General features: G+C 40.6%; 1 protein-coding gene and 1 long non-coding RNA gene across 6 annotated transcripts in view; one reads left to right on the forward strand and one right to left on the reverse strand.

Annotated features, from left to right (window-relative positions):
* Positions 1–21,165, forward strand: part of exoc6b (exocyst complex component 6B) — a 159,894-nt gene that overhangs the window by 118,673 nt on the left and 20,056 nt on the right. For all 5 annotated transcript variants that reach the window (NM_001076730.3, XM_073907141.1, XM_073907142.1 and 2 more), the window contains one exon: positions 2,353–2,426. In NM_001076730.3, the coding sequence (NP_001070198.3) occupies positions 2,353–2,426 (74 nt within the window). The remainder of the gene's footprint in view (positions 1–2,352; positions 2,427–21,165) is intronic.
* LOC141375364 (uncharacterized) overlaps positions 12,651–21,165 on the reverse strand; it is a 47,553-nt gene continuing 39,038 nt past the window's right edge. The window contains exons 2-3 of the long non-coding RNA XR_012383290.1: positions 15,545–15,662; positions 12,651–15,446 (exon numbers count right to left, since the gene is read on the reverse strand). This is a non-coding gene — a long non-coding RNA (uncharacterized lncRNA). The remainder of the gene's footprint in view (positions 15,447–15,544; positions 15,663–21,165) is intronic.

Raw genomic sequence — 21,165 nt, forward strand, 5'->3', positions numbered from 1 at the left:
ATACATAACCACAATTTGTTATATCATTATAAAGATATTCGTGTTTATATAAACACTATAAATGATGAGAACTTTTCTTCTCCTCAATCCCTGGGTCTGAATGCAGACACCGTGGACAGCAGTGAAGCAGGTCTCTTGCCATGTCTATTTCAATCATTAGCCCTGCCGATAATCTGGAGGATTTTAAACATAGGCGAACAGCAGCACGATGTGTCTGAATGGAAACAAACTCAACTGATAAAAGACAAAAAGTCCACCATTCTCAAGTTCTCGTACAACTCTTTCAAAATGCTTGCTGCAATCCAACAGCATTGCTGTATCAGTCTTGACAGCATCGCGGGGAAAAACATTCAACAAACCCAGTCGATTATGGAAGCGTTCTCACCCAGTCATTGGGTCTCACAGCTTGGCAGGTCTTCCTTGCCTTCGGAAAAGCACGTTCTCTCATGAATAATTAAGAAGCAGGGTCTTCTCAGAGAATAAGAAAACTCCGCCATGAATAATAATGAGAAACCGACGTGTCATCTCTCCACTAGCAGATTAATGCTACGTCACCGATTTTGATCCCGCCCCAAAATTTTTTTAAGCCCAGAAGTTCACAAATCTGTTAGAATTTTTAATCTCTTGAACCTCTAAATGTATTTGAACTTAACGATGATGATCATATCAGTAGTAAACGTGTAGTGTTGAAGGTTCCGAAAAGCACTTTGATTGCTGCACTGTCCGAAAGCAAATGTGCAAACATTGTACATGTAGAGGTACACAGCTTGGTACTGAGGCAGCACCTTTAAAGGGACAGCTTTGCAGTTCTAAAAGGTACAAATAAGTTACCAAGGATAAGGATATGTTTCCTTAGATATTGCTCTAGACCTTTTATGGGTAATAAAGAGGCTGTTACATTGGATAAGCTTTTTCCCAGATTTTAGAACTATTGGCAGAAGTGCCTGATTTTCAGTGTCTTCACTTCTTAATAACTGGGAACAAATTCTTTACCTGTTATTTTGACTGGAGAATTTATTTTTTTCCTCAGCCTCAGTTCTTATGACACGTATTTCCTGTAACTATCCAGTGTATGAGCCCCTTAAGTATGATGATGCCAGTTTGATGGTACTGCTCCAATGACACATCCTCAACGACCTTCAAATTTAGTAAGGTACTAGAATGCTTTTGTTACCCCTTTTGTCTAACTTAAAGGTTTTTGGGTGATTAGAAACCTGCAGTTTTATCTCACGCCAGCAAGAGGCTCTGTTAAACTGATATTGGCCTCTCTTATGTCTGCTGTGCCTCTTTGACCTGTACAGCACCTCAAGTGGGCGATGGGACATTCAAAGAGAAAGAGCTTCATGAATTGCTTCCTGTTCAGTTTAGCTGGTTTTGGGGAGCATAAAGGTCTTGACAGCTTGTCCCTGCTTATCCCTTGGGAGGTTTTTGAGCGTAGTCACTAACAGGGCTTTATGCTGGTATGTGGCAGTTAGGTGAAAGCCTAGAGGTTCTTGTTCTTAAATCTTGATGAGATGTGCTCTGACATGCGTCACATGAACCATGTCGCCTTTGCCGCCGGTCTCTCTCCTGTAAAAAGGCGAGCAGAGAGTTTGCTAAAATCGGCAGAGTCTCTGGCCGAGATGCAGCAACAAAAGCGCGAGGGTAAGCAGTCGCTGGCTCAGCGTTCGCGGGGGTCAGAAATAAAGATGGCAGGCGTGTAATTTGCGTGAGAGGCAAGAAAGGCACGCAGCATCATGAGGTGAAAGGGATTTCTCCTGGCCCCGGCTTGTTTTGTCTCTGCGTGTCAAATGTTCCGTTTTTTAGAATGGTGAAGCTGCTTGTTTACGGGTTCCCGTCCAAAGACACATAAAGGTCCAATGGCCCTCAGAAACCTCTACAACTCCTTAACTCCCCACACACCCCCAGCCCATTGGCTTTTCACAAGTTTTGTCGGCCCCTTCGCTCAGTACCACGCCACTGGTCTGGGAGAACGGCCTCATGGGAATGGACATCAGGCTTTGGGTTTTGGTGTAAAGGCAGCCCCCTCGTCCTCACATATCCCCTCTATCTGGCTTGTCAGATCGACGTTGGGGAGAATTAATGAGAGTTTGATGATGATTTTTTCCCCCGAATGGGCCACACAAAGCCGGTGGCAGACCCAGAGACATGACTCTGCTCTGAACCACCCAACCAACCCTCCACCCCCTCTGCCAGCATCTCCAAAACCTTCAAAGCCCCCATTCCATTTCACCTCCCCCACCCCCACTGAACCTCCCCCTGACCTCCCCTTGTCCCGGCTGTCATCCGTCTGCCAATCTCCCGCTCCATGGCGAATTCCCTGCTCTCTTTATCCCTCTCTCTTTCCCACAGGGTTTGCCAGGGCCGGCCCGGTGCCTGGCTTCCAGGGGGACACTCTGCTGCTCGCCTTCATCGACTTGAGACAAGTAGGTCTTTGTTTTTTTCCACTCCTTTTTCTTTTCTTTCATTCTTCTTTCCCCTTTCTTCTGTTTTCCCTGTTTACCCCTCAACATCCCCCCCTTCTTTCTCTTATTTTCCCCTCTACTGCCTAACCCAACCCCCTAAACTGCCATCCTGCCTTAGGTTTGTTTAAAGGTTTCTTTCCTCAATGTTCGCATGCTCGTTTTCATATCTGTGGTCCCAGGGCCCGCCCTGATATTCACCTTTTTGTATGTAGAATTGTGTTGTGGAGGTGGCCCCTAGACCTCCTCCTGTTTGGTTTAAGGTAAGGCTTTTTAGGTGGTTCTTTACGGGTCATCTTATCCCATTTGCACCTCTCCATACTTGAACATTGCAGAGCTGGTGCGTTTGATCAGAAACAATTGCTCTGGCTCAAAAAACACAAACTCTAACACATTGAGGAGAACATCAAGTTGATGTTGCAAGCAGAAAGGCAACAGTCCAAGGCATTATTCTCTCATCTGTTTTTTTTTTTTTTTAGAAGACGTTGTTTTCATAGTGTTTTGCTTTCATGTTGGCAAAGCTGAAGCCTAGCATTTAGCACAGTCAAGTAGCAATCTTTTTCCAAAAACACATTTTTAAATCATATTCCTAGTCAGGCCTCTTATGATCATCATTTTGGTCCAAGCATGTTCTGATTCAGGGAAAATTGCAGTAATGATAAAAAAATAAAAAAATAAATAATCCACTGATTCTGAGGGTAAATACACATTGGATTTTAGGTACAGTCCTGCATGTGAGCTAATATCTTTCATATTGCAAACACCAGCTAAGTTATTAAATTAGTGTTTGTGCATTTAAACCAATCTTACTTTACTGAATCACTAATTACTGATTACAATGCATTGATAATACATGTTTCCCCATGGCTTTAGTAAAGTATTGATGCCTACATGGGATTCGATACGAATTTAAATGTTGATTTATATATTATATGTTTTTGCATTCTCAGATGTTTGTCTGTATTAAGTTTCCAACAACCTTACCAAAAAATGAAATGGTTCAATATTCTATTCATGCATCAATTGTATCAACTAGAGGTTTTTTTGAGGCAATGCATGAAGTGAATGTTTAAATTAAGGTCGTTGACACAAATGTAGAGTGTGTGTGTGTGTGTGTGTGTGTGTTTGTGAATTCTGAGATCTAGAGAGGATGGGGAACAATAATAGTGGGGGTACAAGGGTCCATATTTGGGACCCCCTCCCTCGTTGCCGAAGTGGCCAACCTGGGCGGGTGTCAGGGACTGAGAGGGGATGACGGATGGGCTGGATGCTCAGGGAGTAGTGGATGAATGAGCTGACAGACAGTGACGGATAGCTCTTTCTTCCACTAAAACAATTCCGTTTTGTCCCGCCTGCCATCATGATGCAGTGCCACTTGTTTTCCATTTAGTTTTTTTTTTTTTTTTTAAACCTGACTTCACCATGAAGGCGCTTGTGTGGTTTTACTTTGTTTTTTTTAAGAGAGGAAAAAAGATGATGCAGAAGAAAAGAATGAACAAAATAGCCATTTTTGCTTTTTTAATGTCATTTTTTTTTGCTTTTGAACTATCATGATGCATGACTCTCTACAAAGATATCTTTCATTATTAATACTGTTATTGTTATTATAATTTCAATAGCATCCGATGGAAGTCGGTGGAAGTGCAGTTTTCTTTTAAGAGGTTGTTCTGGTGATCAGAGACATCACAATCATTCTGTCTGTTTGCGTGTCTGGCCTTGAATACGTCCGATAAATCAACCTGAAGGGCCCGTTTGTGTCCCGGTCTCCCGGGTCCTGGGATGGGGCTGCGGGTCAATCCTTATGGAGATAGACAACGAAAAAGGTCCGGAAGCTCTGGGAGGGGTTTTGGTGAGAAGCTGGAACCTAGATTCACTCTCCTATCTGAAAGACAAGAAGACAAAAAGAAAATGAGAACATCCAGACACTGCTTCAAAGCGCTTTTGACAGTGAGGAATAAGAGGATGGACGGGGCACTGACATGACAAACGACTTAATTCTTAGATGTTCTCATTCATTATACTGTAGCATTAATCTCTGCTCTTTAGCCATGTTCACATCGCAAGGGGACAAGGTTGACAGTGCTGCTTAGTGTTAAATATAATTGCATTCTGCAATGCAAGTTGAAATTTCAGATGTTCAGACAGACATTTATTAATAATAAGAAAGTATGTGTAGCATAAACCCATAAAGAATTTGTTGCAACACTCTTAGAAATTAATGTAAAAAAACTATTACTGGGGTAGTAGTTTTTCATATTTGTACCTAAAACACACATACTGTATCTGTACCCCAAATTGTTTTTGAAAGGATACTGCATCAGTGTCCGCTTCTGTACATTTATTTTTGAAATTGTACTAATATTCATACAAATTAAACTTTTGCAGTTTTGTAGTGCCACCTAATTATGTTAAGGATTTTAGGGAGGAAAAAAGCTTCAGAGTCAGCATGTGTTGTTAACCGTATAGAGTATAAATTACTTCATTAATGAAGCAATGCATTGTCAGTCCAGTTAGAAACAAGTACATTATGATGACGTCTTGAGGAAGATTATGTTTTTATTACAGCACAGCAGGGACAAAGTATAGACAGCACTTTGAATTCAGTGGAGTCGGAAAGAACTCCAAACCTCTTCATTTGATACATTTTATACTGTTTTCATCTTCCTGCTCAATTTACCCACATTATTGGTAAACTTTCAAAACACCAAGTGGTAAAGTGATGAGATTAAACAGAATTATTTTTTGGTCAGCAGATGGGTCTTAATTGGCAACTCCCAGACTAGGGATGAATTATCACGCTGGAGATACTAGATTATGTACTTTTTCTGAAATCCGAATAAACATTCTCCCTATGGCAAACAAGCTTTTAAAACATAAGCATAATTAGGAGTGAAAGCTGTGTCGAGGCAGACTATAATTTCTCACAGTCCCAAACGTGTATGAACATGTTTCATGATAGAGAGAGAGAGATATTAGTTGATGGATCCTTTATAATATTTCCGCAAGATGACCATATCGCAGTTTACCTACATTAATTCACGCCTCCTCCTGAAGTCGCGTGCAATGCATTAAAACATTGTGCATTAAAACATATACATCATTATAAAGTGATGTATATGATGTTTTCGTTCTTTTCAACTGGTTCAGACCAAAGCAACCAGTGTGGTGTTAAAAGGACCCAAAGACGGCAGAAATTGCTACAAGCTATCATTTGTTGCCCTTGGTCCAGACCAAATGAACCAAACTACAGATGTGAAAGTGCCCAAAGATAAACCCATATTGGGTTTACTGGCTCACCAGTCTGTTTTAGCCGTTTATGAAGAGTGAAAGAAAAACTTCAGATGAAAAAAATAAAGTGTGAGGATTGAACTTATAAATGGTGTGATCTGCTGTATGCTGCAGTTCTATATTTAGTCCTACATTAACAGATTATATTAGGGAAGCTTTGTGGTGATAGGAACCCTTGGCTGGCCTTGGTTTGGGAGGCCTACTTGCCTCTGTGGTGAGGCTGGCCCCCAGCAGTGCACGTTCTTGGGGCTGCCACATGCCTCAACTTTTACCCTGGATCTTCTGCCTTCCCAAATTCCTGTCAACTCTTAGGGTGGGGGTGGAGAGAGCCAGCAGCCAGACTTTGGTTGATGTAGAGGCCCTTGCAGACACAAGTGTTTTTGGCATGAAGTGGTGGCTAATTATAGCTTGACTAGGGTTGACTATTCTAATTAACGTGTCTGTCTGTAATTTTATCTTTATCACTTTTATCTTTGTCTTGTAATCTTAAAGAGTAAGGAATTTTAATACTTTTTTGTTTATATATTCCAAAAAGACATTTAACCCTTCATGGGGCAATCATTGAAATACTCATTAGGAAAACCCTTGTGTTATTGTGGATTTTTCCAAAACTTTTGACATTTCATTCATTCATTTTGTTTTGGCCTAGTCGCTTTATTAATCTAGGGTTGCCAAATTATCCAGCATATGTTTTACGCAGCGGATACCCTTCCAGCCACAATCAATCACTAGCAAACACCCATAAACACTTATTCACACACATACACTACGGTCAATTTTAGCTTACCCAATTCACCACATGTCTTTGACTTGTGGGGTAAGCCGAAGCACCCAGGGGAAACCTACACGAACACGATGAGAACATGGAAACACTACACAGAAACGCCAACTGACCCAGCCAAGGCTCGAACCAGCGACCTTCTTTTTGCCGTGAGGCGAACTGCTACTGCGCCATCGTGTTAACCTTGTAAAGATTTTTCATCAACACACCGCTTTTCTACTTTAAGACCATTTTCTTGGTAAAATGTGGTTTCTTACATTGACGTTAAACATTGCAATTCTGCATTCGTGTTCATTGCAGCTTCACTATCTATTTGAAAATTCAGAGCAGCTTTGAATGTTGTGTGCCCCAGTACAGTGCTCATAGTAATTTGTTACAGGTGCATAAAAACTATGGGGCAGATTAAGTTAAGATAAAAGACCCATTGTGCCATTGAAGGTTATGGCTGTAGGTATGAGAGACATTAATCACATCCCCTGCTGAGGTATTTTCCACCCCACCCTACATGACCCGTTCTGGGGCACTGTATAGAAAAGCGGAGGGGTGAGGGAACATTTTCCTGGTCCCATGAATTTGGGATCCGTGAAGCTGCTAAGCATTCCTGTGGCCTGTCCACAGGCATTATCCTAGAATTCCTGGAACGTTGTTAAAAGGATTCAATGTAAAATGCTTTTCCCCTCTCTAACCCCTCCATTCCTTTCTCTTAGTCCTTGGCGGAGAAAACCTTAGACCAGTGACACTACCAGAGTCTTACACTTGTGTCCTCCTGAACCCTCTGGACACTTTTGTAATGTCCATAAGATGTCCAGCTTCAGCTGTGCCTAATTTCACCTTCTCTCACTCACCTTTCTTTCACTCTTTTAATTATTTTAGCTGTCATCACTTCTTTTTTTGAATGAGATAACTTTGTGCTCTGAGATCAAAGTTTGCTGTCAAATTTGGTTATGCTGGTTTATGCGTGGTATGATGATTGCGCAGAAACGAATGATTGAAATGTAATCTGAATAATGTTTTGGCACCCTTTTATGATTTAATACTCTCAGGATTGTTTTGGAGTCTGTTTATATTCCTTCAATTTTTTGTGTATGTTTGGTAATAACTAAACAAACTCAGAGTCCACTAGTGACCCATAGTGAAAAAATGTTGTTCCGGCAACAGGGTGCGAGGCGGGGACATGTTGGCGGGCCAGAAAGTTGAAGCCCCCCTCTGAAAGGAGTTCACTGCGGTTTAAGGAAATTTGCTGCTTGCTCCCAATTCTCAGTCAGCGACCTCTCCTCTGGAGAGTCAGGGAATCTGGAGAATGTTTCCTTAGTTATAAAGACTTCTCGTAACAAAACAAGCAATTTTGTCTTCTTTTTCCAATTTGAAGCTGTACACTTATCCAATAGCACCATATACCTCTTACTTTTCTTGGTAAAGGTAGTCAAAACAGACATACTCTATAAGGGTCTTTGGTGTTGAATTTATATATGCACACACACACTTTTCAGAAGTTAAGGGTCCAAGAACATGCTGACACAAAACTTGGTCTATCTGGTTTATTAATGGTAGTCTATCTCCTTAATTTAGTATAATATCATTTATTTGTAATATAGTTTGATTTTATTTTTGAGCAATTTTTGTTTGCGGTATTGGAGGAAGTTCATAAGTTCAATAACTTGGGAGTGTCCCATTTAAGGAACACTTACAGTATCAATGTATCATGTACTTTCAGGCAGTTGATACAACATGTGACAACATGCAGACTGGGGAAAAGGAAACTATACATGACAGAATTTTCTATTAACAGTTGTAGTTAAGTGAAAGTGAAAGGTTATGACCTCGCAGTTGTTTGAATTGTAATAAAGAAAGCAACATACCATTGTGAACTGATTAATGATGAGGCACATTATGATTCCAAACTGAAGAAGTGGAAATTCTAGCTAATAGATGGCTGAGTTATGGTGCATATGAATATCGTTCTGGAAAGCGAAACCAAAATAGGGCTAGATGTGGGATTTCCAGCTGTTTCCAGAATGTGAGTTTGGTATTTTCTTGTCAGGCATTTGTTTTTGGAAAGGAGAATTACTTCAGTAAAGTAAACTCTTACTGTACATAACCTTTTTTTTACACACCACATCGCTCCAGTTAACACGGTAGTGTTTTTGTTCATATCTAATTCAAAGATTTAGAAAGCACAGAGACAAAACAAACAAAAGAGATATTAAAAAACATCCCTTTTGTTTTCTCACAGAATGAAAAAAACATTTGGAAACATACAAGTGTGTGAATTTTTGTCAAATATCTTTTATTCTTATTTATTGTGAGCTCTGATACACTAATTTACATGCATGTCAACACAAATTAGACTGTGGCAATTTATGTGGATTATGCAAAGTCAATTACCTGTTCTGGATCCACTGAAAAACAGACAGATGCCCCAAAATACAAACACTATAATTCCATTTCACAGTTGATAGGATTTACAATTAGTTGCCTATCTTAACGTCAGTTGTCCCTCTTGTCATTCACAGACACTTCAGTGACTGTAAAAAGTGTTTTTGTCATGAAACAATAGTATAAGATGCTGACATGTCATCAAATAAAAAGATACGATAAGATACTGTAAACCCCATCTTTTAAGGTTAAGTTTTCTCCTTTGGGGGTGGGTGAATTTAAGACCACTGCTGTCTACATTCTCGCACAGTGAAGTCAGTAGGATGAGCCAGAGTCTGAGTGTGTGTTTATGTTTTTAATGGAGCCTCTCGGTCAACCGCAGTCTCCATGAACCTTAACCTGCCTGGTTCAGTAGCTGAGGTCAGACAGACAGGCGTGAAGGTGCGCAGGAAAGATGAGAGATTGAGGATGAAACCATATGGGCCATGCTCTGCTCCTCACCCCGTTCAGCTACATCTTCCCACAGATTCGCTCTTTGTGTGGACCCTTTAGGGAAAGTTAGAAAGTTTGAAAGACGGAAGACTGCCACAGAACCTCGATTGTAAAAGCAAACCGTCTCTCCTAGACCTTTCTGCCTTTGCTTATGGAAAACATGTGAAATCCAGTGAGAAGGGCTGGAAATGTAGGAAGGAGAAATAAAAGGAAACGACACAGGCAGTGCTCTCCTCAGAACGCTTCGCCATAGTCTGTCTAAACAAGCCAGTGACAGGTGTCACAGTTTAATCGTTCCCCATTTGCTTCCTCTCAATGCCCAGTGAGTGTGTCACGCTTAAATCCATCCCCCCTGCTCCTTTTCAAAGGCGTGCTGGTGTGTGTCAGTGAAAGGCCTGTTTGAGTCGCTGTCACAGGTCTCCAGGGGTCAGACGGATGAGCTGCCCTGCTTGTATGGAGTCAGTGAGGGAGCAGATATTCTCAGAGCAGGGGGTTGACATCTCTTTTTGCGGCAGGGTCCCATTCAGCCCTGAGGATGGCACTGACATGGATCGTCTTTCTCTCTCGCTCCAGCATGAACATAACTATCAATAGATTTCTGCTTACTCTGTTTTTCCGTGTTTCTCTTACAAATCCTGAAACATGTTGAAAATGAAAGTTCAGGAATGTTTTTCCAATTTGGTATGAATTATTTTCTTGTGTTATGTGGAACATAAAAGTAGATATGTGATCCAGGGCCACAAAATTAGCCATAAGTGTCATTTTCTTTGGAAATTTAGATGTTTACATCACCCAAATATTTAAATAGTTTACCATTCCATTGATTTATACTTTATGATATGACAATATTTGGCCAAGATGCAACTTTTTGAGAATCTGGATTCTCAAATTTAAATTAAAATATAGTGGTCCCTCATTATTCACGGGAGTTATGTTCTAAAAACGGCAATAGGTGAAATCTGCGAAGTAGCCCACTTTTACAATTACTATAGATGTTTTAAGGCTGTAAAACCCCTCACTACTAGGGTTGGGCATCTAAGCTATAATGCCGATCCGATACGCATCTCGATACAAAGAATACGATCCGATATATTAGCGATACATTTATGACATATTGCGATGCAACACGATACGATTCACACCCATATCACGATACGATGCGATAATTCAGCACTAACTAATTAAATCAAGTTTATGAGATTATGTAAAAAAGGATGCTGTGCCATTGAATGAGTTTGATTATTTATTAACCAAGCAAAACCAAGACTTTTTTTTACAAACTGGCTTTTCTCTCAGAGCCAGAGTGTCAGTTTACAGTAGAGGGCCATTTTAGAACATATAGCACATATTATTTAAGTATTTTCAAGATAAACAGAATGTATAAGTGCAATATATATTAAAATATATATATTTGCACTCTTTCAACATAAAGGTTGAGCATTGCACAACAAGAATTGTGATTTAACTTTTCAACTATGAAAACAAGTTTTACAAAGATATATTTTGCCACTGATTATTCAAAACTTAAGGTCGTGAACTAGCAGTGTTATGCTGCGTTGAAACATCACTGTCACTGTAAACAACAGGCTAATAAAAGTATAACAAACCAGCAATCTTCTTGCTGTGAGGTGGTCAAACTACCCACTGTGCCACCGTGACACCCATTATTTTTATCATTATTATTATTAATATTATTATTATTATTGTAATTAAATAAAAATTAACAGGAGGAGGTGTTTAAAACCGCCTAGTGCGGCAGTATAGAGAGGGCGGCGTCCGCAACACCCAGTTATATCCGCGCATAGGGCGGAAGAATAGAGGTCCGCGACACCCGCGCGTCCTCAGTTATATCCGTGCATAGGGCAGAAGAATAGAGGTCCGCGACACCCGCGCGTCCTCAGTTATATCCGCGCATAGGGCGGAAGAATAGAGGTCCGCGACACCCGCGCGTCCTCAGTTATATCCGCGCATAGGGCGGAAGAATAGAGGTCCGCGACACGTCACGTCATTTTCATAACCGGTCACTTTCGTTTTCACATTGGGGTTGAGGGCGGCGTGATCGTCCTCTGCCTAGAGCAGCAGTTCAGCTTGCTCCGGCCCTGCAGATGAACAATGCAATAACATCCGTTATTGGCATAGATCGCACAAAACTTTTGCGCATGGAAAAAAAAAACTTGCAGTGCTTTTCTCACCACTTTTGGAGCTGGTAGCTACAGTTCAAGCAGTGCGAAAGCCGGTGATGTAGGAACACTGGAAGATGCTTTCACAACAACACCGTGGCGCCGCTTCAAGTGAGATATCAGATTAGTCGTACTGCCCGCGTATTTTATAGATGCGCGGCACATTTTGCAAATTGCATCTGTCCTGTCAAGTCGTCCATCCTTAAATCCATAATGTTGCCATACTTTAGATTTAAAACTCAGTGGGGAATAAAATGTTTGTTTTGCTTCTCGCGCATTCTGAGGGCGCACCACTAGCTTCATCCGCACACCTGATACACTGAGTTGTAGTGTGAGTGTACACATCCGCAAATCCGTTGCTAAGGCTTACTTTATGTAGGTCGATTAAATTATGCGCCAAAAACAGGTTGACAACACTTGTTAATAAATAAAAAATACATTCTATATTAAAAAAATAAGCTGTATATCGGAAAAACCGATGCATCTCGCAAAAACCGATGCATCTCGATTTGCTTCCAAAATTTCATTCATCCTCTGCTGCTCAACCGATGCACTCGCATCGTGCACGCGCATGACCGCGTATCGATACATATCGGTTAATCTTCCCATCCCTACTCACTACACATTTTATACACTTATCTCAGACATGCATTAACATTTTCACACTTTTCTCTTTTGTTTAAACACTCAAAGTTAAAAATTTTGTAAAAAAAAAATAAGTCCAGCATTATAGAATGAAACCAAAGATTTCATTCATTTATTTCGTAATGGCACCCTACAGCCACGTAACTTCTACTTTTGCTTAGCATGTCCAGAAGTTCAACTTTTTGTTCAATGGTTAGCATCTTCCTCTGCCTTTTGAGTGCTACTGTGGGTGCCTTTGACGGTGCAGAATGTTTCATCGACATTGTGGAGAGAAAACTTGCAAACAATTGTCTACAGCCGATCAGGATGCAGAACACAATGCGCTGTAAAAAAAAAGCCATGAAAAGTGAACCGCGTTATAGCGAGGGATCACTATACTGATAAAATGGTGTTTAAAGTTGTCCAAATGAAGTGTAATGGGACAGTAAAAATGTAGTGTAAAAAATGTAGTGCAAGTATCTGTTGTAAATATTACTCAAAGTAGGAGTAAAAAGTAGCCCTTTCATATGTACTAGAGGAGAGAATATTTTGCTGTGAAAGTATGATACATTTACTTGCTTTTTGTATGTGTGTGTGTGAAAATGTAACATTCTGTTGTGCTTTTAGTGATTGTTTGTTCAGTCCTTTTGGCTCTTTCAGTCATTTTACAGTAGGCATCCATCATCTTCTCATTAGTGATGTGCATCTAAACAGTCTCTGGGTCATTGCATGTAACAATTTTAGACATCATCTTGGACACTTTTAATGCTTCCAATAGATTTGCTGCATTTATAAAGTGCCCATGTCCTGAGGTTGTTCAGTAGGATGTGATTTAGTTTCTATGTGCGATTTGATTGGACAAGAATCACAGATTTTTCTACTCAACCAATCCCCATAGACAAGAAAAAAAAATAGGGTAGTGACTGCAGGTTGAAGGAAGGTAGTGGAATAAAAGTACCAATACAGCACTAAAAATGTACTCAATGCAAAGTAAAAGTACACCTTTTTAAAACCACTTAATCAATTACATTTCCTGAAAAAAAAAAAAAAAACTCAATTTCAGTGTTTGTAAATTGTTACTTTACACCACTGATAATTATGAGCTGAAAGATGTCCAATGTGAAACAATCGTAACTTTGGCTGTGGCTTCACAGCGTATAATATGATAATTGCAATAATAGCACAACTTAAATATTGGTAGTTAGTTCTGCTACCTGTCAAACTGATGGACCTTTCTTTTGAAAAAAAAAGGGGTTTACGTTAAGCCTTCTTCATCAGTATGTGATCTTGGTTTTATACTTGACTCAACTATATCTTTTGCCTCTTACACCTCTTTTTTTCAATCTTTGTTATATCGCACATTTTTGTTCTTCTCTAGCTCTTGCTGGTGCTGAAATCTTAGTCCATGCACTAATCACATCATGTCTAGACTATTGAAATGTTCTGTTTTTTTACTGCCTAAAAAATTATTTCACGGTTGCAGCATGTTCAGAATACAACAGCGAGAGTTCTCGCCTCTACCAGGCGTTCCGCTCAAATTACTCTTCTACTGCATGATCTTCACTGGCTTCACTGATCTGTGGCAGCACGTATACAATTTAAAATATTACTCCTGACATTTAAGGCATTAAATGCTTTCACCTCCACATCTGTCTGACCTACTGCACTCTTACCGTCCTGCCCAACCCCTCAGATCATCTGAGCTTGGTCTTTTGTCTGTTTTTTGTTGTCGGTTGTAGGTGGAAGGTCATTTGGTGTTACTCTCAAGTTATGGAATACTCTACCTCTATCACTTAGAAATGTACCATCTCTGTCTACCTTTAAGGCTCAGCTAAATATATACTTTTTCAATCTGTATTTTGCAGATTGACTTCAGTGGCCCTGTGTATTTGATTTTATCAATGTGGATGTCCGATCATCATCTTCTGTGTCTTCTTCTTCTGTGTCTTCTTTTTCTTCGTCGTCGTTTTCTATGTAGTCTTATTTTTTATGTTTGTCTTTACAGTGGTGGCTGGCCCAACTACATCTATGCTGTTCTAAGACAACCTCATAAATAAAAAACAACAACAGATCTAAACACCTTCATAGTGTATACGGTATATTCAGAGCTATATATTAAGCAAATTCTCGTAAGAGAGGCAATAGTTGGCAAACTAACATCATATAAGCGCTTTAGAAATGGAAACAAGTAGATGTTGTTGTTATTATTAACACTTTTTTAAAATTACCTTATTATTTTAGACACACACACACACACACACACACACACACACACACACACACACACACCCTCACATATATTACTGATTTAAAGGTTGGCGGTGACCTGTATTTAATGTTCTTGCATGTTGGATAATTTTCCATGAAGTTTCTGTATTTCAAAATAGAGAGCTGCTAATAACAAATCAGATGTTAAATACCATCTATAGAATGTTTATACTTAATATATCTCTTCATTTTGAATAAAACAGTTTTTGTGGACCAGGGTAGAAGTTAACTTGCTCAAAATGTAACATTAAAGGCAATTAAATTGGGTATTTCTCCAGTTGCTTAGTGTTTAGAAACTATAACCATCTCTGTATAGTATACTTAGTTTATGCTTTAGATTTTTGTAATTTAACTCACACAATTCGCAAAAGCTTTTCTCTGAAACAATGCATCTAAGCCTTTTTAAACCTTTGTTTGTACATATCTGATCTATACGAAATGTTTTAGTTGGCCTTTTACTTTGCAGTTTTGTCTTGCACAAGAGTACTGTAGACTCAAACAGTCTTCCTTTTTGAACCAAGCAATATTTCTGTGCATGTTCATCTTTTTTGTGAACAAATTACTGTATTCGTGTTTTTATTATTCAAATGCTTCATCCACTGCATTATTTAAAAAGAGGACACAACACCGTTGACAACTCTAAGCGATGGGGAACAAGAGCGGGGGAGCGAGTGGGAAGATGCATGAATGTGACGTTTTGGACAGTGAACTCATCTTGGCCCTGGCGCACGCTGGCTGACCTTCCTCTAGTTAACAGCCAGAACCAGACCAGGTGTAATCACTTTCTCCAGCCTTCCGCCTGTCTTTCCGTCCAAGGGAGAGAGAGAGAAAGTGAGTAGGGGGTGGGCCAGTCGAGTGGCCTCCGGCCGACCCTGCTCGCATTCCCTCGGAGCCAGCGGACGATAAGCCTGACGTGCTATCTGTCTCGCTCCTTCTCCCTCACTGTCTCTCACAGGCACAGTTAGTATTGGCAGGCTGTGGGGGGGGGGGGGGGGGGGGGGTATGGTAAAGCTGTAAGTCTGTGTGTGTTATGCATGTTATATATGCTGGAAAGCAGAAGAGCGAGAACTGACCCTCCGGTAACCTTGGCTTTGCTCCAGTAGAATCTAAAGTCTGAGCCTGTCACCCTGTACCACTTCAGCCTCCATTCAGATCCGTCCCGCACCAGGGGCAATGCCCTCATGGGATAGCCTGGGTAACATGGGTACAGAAAAGACAGACTGGTGTTATTTTCGCCTTCTCTCCTTTGCTTTTGTCTCTCTCTCCACCCCAGTTTCTTTTCCCTCTGTTTTTCTTTCTTTATTTCCTCCATCTGTGAATTTCTACTTAAAGGCTTGACAGAGAGGTGGTTTTACCGGTCTTGCCTCTTTAACAACCTCCAACTCAACCCTCATCACCTTCTTACTGGAAAGCGCAATGTGTTGTAGGTCATTTACAAATGCCAATTTGTTTGCCATTTAGTAAGGTAAATAGGATTTGGTGAATTCCGCTGGGATAACAAGCACTAACCTGACCCTTAGTTTTATTTTGTTTTGTTTTTCTCCCTCTCTCGCTCTCTCTTTCCCTTTCTTTGGCAGCTGTTTATCTGTTTGTCTTCATGCTGTTTTGATCATGAGTAAGCAGTATTCAGTCTGTAGCCTCTCGGTGACCCTGATCATGAGGGCTATCAGAGTTCACGTCCATAGAGACAGCACCACGCCATCACCAAAAAAGCCTTTTATCTGATTATTTCGTTATTCATGCCCTGTGAAAGGGGTAGGAGTTCTGTAATGCTGGTTTATTGTCTGTCACCACACCACACGCACAAACACACACAGATCTACATTCCATCTTCATTTTCCTGCAGCAGATGTAAGAGTCGTTTTGATTCGTCCAGTTTCTGTAAGCCCTTCTTTTCTTAAAAACGTGAGCAATGACAAACCGTTGGCTCAAATATGAATTCTGGAAACTGCCTCAACAAAAGGCACTTTGTGTCAGGCTGGTAATAAAGTGGATTCGTATTTGAATATTAAGCAGAGATAGCACATTATGGAGTTGACCACAACTGTCTCTTTCTTGTGTGAACTAGAGAAGTTGTGCATCTTTTTAAGAGAAAAAGTCATTCTTAACAGTAATTTGTAAAACATTTAAAGGAACACTTTAAAAATATTATAATAATGATTGTATATATTAACAGATCACTGGTCATGCAGCCGCACAGATTTAGACCTCTTTCGTGACTTCACACAGAAATAGCAATTCGTGCGGCATGACCCTTTTGTTGCCGAGACACCATTGGTTAAATGCCTTTGCAAACAATATGCCACTTTTGTTTGTATTTTTTTTTACATGCCTGCCAGGTATTTTAAGTTGAGATGCTATTTGTTTTTATATATGTTTTTTTAAATATTTACTGTTGCACTAAAGTCCAAAAGTGAAGAATTCATGTTATTACTTGATTGTTTAATCTACCTCACAGAGGTAAACAGAGTTGTAAAATGTTAAAATGTTAGAAAATAAGGAACATCCTGGATCTGTTTTTTTGCTCTTATTTATTCTTTTTTTATGTATTATAGAATAATCGGATCGAGTTTCAGTACCGTTAGATACTCGATATCAAATGACTTGGCAAAAAAACCTGATCGGTACATCCCTAAAAGTGACCAAGCTGAAGAAAAATGAAAGAATGAATGAAATATAAAGTTTAAAGAACAGCTATAATTAGATTATTTTGTACTGTACTGATCGTACTGTCATTGGATCATTTAACTGCATTCTTGCTACAGGTAAATATAAAAAGCTTTAGTTTTTTTTTTTTTTTAAAACCCTGAGCTTGTATTTGTGTATATTTGAACTTGATGTTCTTTTGCATCATTTGATTTTCCCCGATTGTTCCATGCATTTAAGAATGCCACATCTTTAGTCAATATTTCAACCTTGTTTTTAGTTTCTGTTCTGTGTGAGTAATTGCAGCCTGTTTTAGATGCTTGTCACCGGCTCTCAGCTCTGACCGTACAGTCACACCGCTGCCCCAGCAATAACTTTTACCTTGTCGAAAAAGACAGGAAGGTAAAATGGAGGTCATGTCTTCCCCAGGCCAGTGCCAAATTCTTCAGTCTAATAATTATTAAGCAGCAACTTCTCTAAAACAGGTTCAGTGAAATAAGGAACAGTAAAAATGAGCTCATCCTCCACCTGCAACAGGTTACAGTGTGGTCATATAGATCCTGCTCATTTATTTATTAATGCTCGTTCTCAGTTAATGTTTTCTGCCTTGGACCAAAGGGCTTGTGACTGCTTTGTTGTCATTTTGACCTGGCAATAACTCTCTTTTCTGAATGGACAGGAAGTTGAAAGTGAGGCCACCTCTTCCCTTAGGCTAACGTAAACGCTGTCAAACATCCATGAATTACAGTGTGTAACTCTATTAAAATAAGTGTCAAAACAAGTCAAGCAGAAGGTCACGGAGAGTATACAGAGGGACGTGCCAGATCATCAGTTCTGTGACCCAAAAAGCATTTAGCACCTTTTAATTGTGTATAATAGTGTTCTATAGTAATTCTACTAAGACTGTATGACTTTGGTGTTAGTAATAAAAGGTCCAAAGACATGGAAAAGTGTTTAGTTTTCTGAGAAAATTGGTGTATACTGCTATAATGTTTTATATACAATTTATTTAATTTGTCCTCCCCTTGTGCGTTGTATGGTGTGTAAATCTGAGTCGGTCTAATATGAACAGGTTGGGTAACCTCATGACTAGATGCATAACCCACTACATGCTGAGATTCTGTTGTTGATTCAGTTATAATTGGTAATGTGTACATTAGGGATGCTCCGATCAAGATTTTTGCAGTCGATACTGAGTACCAATTCCTTGTCATGGTGATCGGTCCATACCAAGTACAGATTTTGATGCTTCAAGCTTTATAGTGCATGGAACACATTCATGCACTCTCGTCTGGTATTTACACTAATTCGCAGCCATCACGGAGCTCGTATGAATATGCGAGAGACTGGCTAAGCTTCTGACAGAGGTCATATGGTTAAATATGACACTAGATACGGGCTCTGCTCGCATCACAGCAGGTCCAAATACTGGATATACAATGGTTGCAACAAAGAGAACATCACTCGTGCAAGTTGCACTAGAGATCTGCGTGGGACAAATAGTTTTTAGTTTTAGTCTGAACCGGACCGCTCCCGCTTACATTCTGCATTTGTTGTCCTGCTTTCCGACCCGCTTCGTTTTCTACCTGCCGCAACTGTTCCTGCTAACGGGTGATGTGTTCACGAACAGAGGAGCAAAACCGAAAACCACCCAGTCCAGACAGCCTTTACCAAGCTGTCTGTATAAACACACACACACATAGACACACAGCACCAAGCAAGTGACACACAGCATCACACTCTCTTTCATTCACACACATACATACACACCTAGACAGCACCAAGCTAGTGACACACAGCTTTACGCTTTCTCTCTCATTCACACACACATACACACACACACATAGACAGCAGCAAACAAGTGACACACAGGATCACACTCTCTCATTCACACATATACATACGCAGACCGCCCCCTCCGGTTCAAATTACACCAGTTGCCATCCGCTCATGCGCTTTATTCAGAAATTTATTAGACCTAAGTTGCGCCAATACACTGTATAAACAAAGTTGCACCGCATCTGTACTGTATGTATTTTAGCTACTGTGACGCGAGTGCAGTGATCGCTCATGCCCCCACACGTCGTTCATCTCCTCTCGTGTTGTTGCTGCTGTTTGTATAACCCAGGATGTATGTCTTCCTCCGCTTATAAACTCTTATAAACAAACACTTGCGATCAGTTCATGAGATCGGCCAGATCAGCGAGTACCGATAGGGTCAAGAAATAGGATTATCGGCCAACACCGATTTCCGGCCAGTCGATTGATTGACGATAATTCAATGTGCTACAAACATCTAAAAAGAAGGAAATAATACATTATATTTAAAAAAATATAGTCTTACGTTTTAAGTGAAAAGTTTTACAGCCATTTGAATAGTTGACAATCTTCAGTTTTGCATTTTGTGGTCAGTTCTTTGTGACCGCTTCACCACACCATAAACCCAGAGATAACTCTTCCTTGTCTGAAGAGGACAGGAAGGTAAGTTTGAGGCCAAGTCTTCCCCAGACTATGGCTTCTCAGACGCTGCGGCCTCAGGAAGAGGACTGTTTTCACTTGTCCTCAATGTGGCTCGCTAACAGAGCGAACAGGACTGATAACAGAACAGTGACCCGTGTGGGGTTCAGCTTAGAGGCAGAGTGTATCGGCCTCTGCAGCCCTCATCGTCTTGACCATCCACTGACCCCAACCACCCTCATGATTTCGGACATGTTTAGGGTTCCTTCAGCAAATATTGAAATTAGTGTCCTGGGTCCAGGCGACTTCTACATCTCTGGATTTAATAAGTATTGTGATGAAGTTTAAAAGGGTTGAGTTGATAAGGTAGATACTTAATCTAATCAACTAATTAATGTAGACAGAGATGTTCATTCATTCATTTTCATTTCGGCTTAGTCCCTTTATTCATGAGGGGTCGCCACAGCAGAATAAACCACCAACTTATCCAGCAAATGTTTTACACAGCAGATGCCCTTCCAGCCGCATCCCAGCACTGGGAAACACGCATATACTCCTGCATTTACACCAAGTGTGCCGCAAGCCTACGTTTGAGTGAAGGTTTCGGCCGTTAGATCGCCCCCTGGGGGCTGGCTGCAGTACAAGTCATAAAGCCCGCCTCCTCCGTGTTAATGAAGGAGACTTGAGCCCAAATAAAAAAAAATATTACACTTGCAATAAAATGTCCCGAAAGATAGTTCTGGTCGATTAAGGCACTGGTTATTGTGCTGAAATAGGTGCAGATCTTCATTTTTGTAAACAGTTTGTTTTTAGCAGTAATTTAATGCTGGGCGTGTCATCGTGATTGACAGCTGTGATTGACAGTTTCTCAAAGCGCGGCGTCTGAGCTTCGGCAGGAGACTGAAGTAGACTGAAATGTTATTATTCGATTTCTGTGTTATTTTACCATGACAAAATGAGTTCAGCTGTAAACTATAGTTTCTGACATACATTATCCTGGTGGAACACTGTTTATTCGCTAAGTTCAGGGCTTTTTTCGGGCTTTATTAGTTTGCTGATACACGCCTAGCCACCCAGATAGCAAAACACAGTTCCGGCTAGATTCTCGCCTGCCGGAGACTTATCTCTTAGAGCTCAGACTGACTAATGTTACCTCTGCTGGACCTACTCCGGATGCCTGGACTCACTACCCAATTCCACCCCGAGTCAATCGAGCCAGATGCGGTGGCCGAGCGAGCAGGCGCTGCCGCATGCGAGCCGGAATCAGCCCGCGACGCCACGAGTAAGTTATGCGCTGCGGCCTGGAGCTGGCGCGATTGAATATATAAAACCCTCATATTTGTTAACGTTATTACATCCATTTGTGTTGATATGACAGCAAACGCATGCTGAGAAGTTCGGGGGGCGTAGTTGATTTTACATAAAGCGTTTGATTGGAAGCTCGACTCTGCTCATTTTCGCGGCTCCTCCTCTGGCTCCATCAGACAATCCTTCTGTGCATGTCTGGCTCCAATTTCAGCAGTCTTTTGCGACAGTTTGTGCCCGTCAAGCAGGCGTTTTGCCCTCAAGGCGTTCAATGGGAAAAAGGGCT

This window comes from Danio rerio, chromosome 7 (assembly GCF_049306965.1).
Source record: "Danio rerio strain Tuebingen ecotype United States chromosome 7, GRCz12tu, whole genome shotgun sequence".
Lineage (NCBI taxonomy): Eukaryota > Metazoa > Chordata > Actinopteri > Cypriniformes > Danionidae > Danio > Danio rerio.